The sequence below is a fragment of the Eimeria mitis genome, genomic scaffold (genome assembly GCF_000499745.2).
Source record: "Eimeria mitis Houghton genomic scaffold, Emh_scaff3982, whole genome shotgun sequence".
In the NCBI taxonomy this organism is placed as follows: Eukaryota; Apicomplexa; class Conoidasida; order Eucoccidiorida; family Eimeriidae; genus Eimeria; species Eimeria mitis.
The window spans coordinates 1-1657 of NW_013572317.1; the positions used below are offsets into that span (position 1 = coordinate 1).

Sequence of the window (1657 nt, forward strand, 5' to 3'; positions counted from 1 at the left end):
TATTTATTTATTTATTTATTTATTTATTTTATTTTATTTTATTTTATTTTTTTTTTATAGGTTAGATGCTGCTGGGTTTGCTCGAGCTTGTCGTTTGGTTGCTTACGCTCAGCAAGACCTCAACATACACCACGCCTGTGCACCCGGTACGCTGCTGCTGCTGCTGCTGCTGCTGCTGTTGCTGCTGCTGCTGCTGTTGCTGCTGCTGCTGCTGCTGCTGCTGCTCTTGCTGGTGCTGCTGCTGCTGTTGCTGCTGCTGCTGGTGCTGGTGGTGGTGCTCCTGTTGTTGGTGCTGTTGCTGCTGCTGCTGCTGCTGCTGCTGCTGCTGCTGGGGCTGGTGGTGGTGGTGCTGCTGCTGTTGCTGCTGCTGCTGTTGCTGCTGCTGGTGCTGGTGGTGGTGCTGCTGCTGCTGCTGGTGCTGCTGCTGCTGCTGGTGCTGCTGCTGTTGCTGCCGCTGCTCCTGTTTCTGTTGCTGTATTTGCTGTTGTTGCTGATGCTGCTGGTGCTGTTGTTGCTGATGCTGCTGTTGCTACTGCTGCTGCTGCTGCTGCTGCTGCTGCTGCTGCTGCAGATGCTGCGCCTCCTCCTGCACTACCGAATTTTAATGTATCCTCCGCGTGGAGGTCAGCTGAGCCGCCAAGCCGTAAGCCTCGCTCGCCTGCACCCTGCTGCTGCTGCTGCTGCTGCTGCTGCTGCTGCTGCAGCTGCTGCTGCCGCTGGTGCTGCTGCTGCAGTTAGTGTTGCAGTTGCTGCTGCGGTTGCTGGTTGAGCTGCAGTTGCTGTTGCAGTTGCTGCTGTCGCACACAGTTGCTGCTGCAGCTGCTGCTGCAGTTGCTGCTGCTGCAGTTGCTGCCATAGTTGCAGTTGCTGCTGCAGTTGCTGCTGTAGCTGCTGTTGCTGCTGCAGTTGCTGCTGCAGTTGCTGTTGCTGCTGCAGTTGCTGCTGCCCCCACAGCAGCCCTCGCAGTTACAAAACCCGCACAACAGCAGCAGCAGCATCATTATCATCATCATCATCAGCAGCAGCAGCAGCATCAACATCAGCAGCAGCAGCAGCAGCAGCAGCAGCAGCAGCAGCAGCAGCAGCAGGCGTATGTGTGTGTGTATATATGCAGCCTTTCTATCGAGTGCTTCTGCTGCAGCAGCAGTATCTTACTCACCAACAGCAGAAGAACTGCAGCAGTATGTGTCTTTGTTTGTTGCTGCTGATACAAAAGGAAGAGGCAGCAGCTTGTTGTCTGGTGCTGCACTGAAGCCTCTTCTTGCTGCTTCTATGCTCTCTGCTGCTGATCTTGCTGCTGCTTGGGCTGCTGCTGATGCTGATGGGGACGGCTGTCTCTCTTGCTTCGAGTTTGCTGCTGCTATGTGTCTTGCTGCTAAGAGGAGACAGGGGGCCCCCATACCTCTGCTGCTGCCGCACGAGCTGCAGCCGCAGGTGCTGCAGCAGCAGCACAAGCGACTGCAGCAGCAGCAGCAGCAGCAGCAGCAGCAGCAGCTGATGCAGCAGCAAGCTTTGCCCGATTGGGGGGCGGGATTTGATGCTTTTGGAGATGCAGCAGCAGCAGATGCTGCAGCAGCAGATGCTGCTGCAGATGCAGACAGCAGCAGCAGCAGCACAGCAGCAGCAGCAGCAAACAAAGACAGCAGCAGACGTAAGG

General features: G+C 56.1%; 2 protein-coding genes across 2 annotated transcripts in view; one reads left to right on the top strand and one right to left on the bottom strand.

Moving 5' to 3' along the window:
* Positions 1-61: 61 nt before the first annotated feature.
* EMH_0071330 (uncharacterized protein) lies at positions 62-856 on the bottom strand (the record flags this gene model as incomplete). The annotated part of the gene is made up of 2 exons (XM_013499087.1): positions 62-472; positions 806-856. 2 exons carry the CDS (start codon positions 854-856, stop codon positions 62-64), a joined length of 462 nt encoding a protein of 153 aa, XP_013354541.1.
* A 236-nt stretch (positions 857-1092) lies between these two features.
* EMH_0071340 (uncharacterized protein) overlaps positions 1093-1657 on the top strand; it is a gene marked incomplete at both ends in the record, with an annotated part of 1494 nt that continues 929 nt past the window's right edge. Inside the window, one exon of the mRNA XM_013499088.1 lies at positions 1093-1655. Coding sequence (XP_013354542.1) covers positions 1093-1655 — 563 coding nt within the window. The remainder of the gene's footprint in view (positions 1656-1657) is intronic.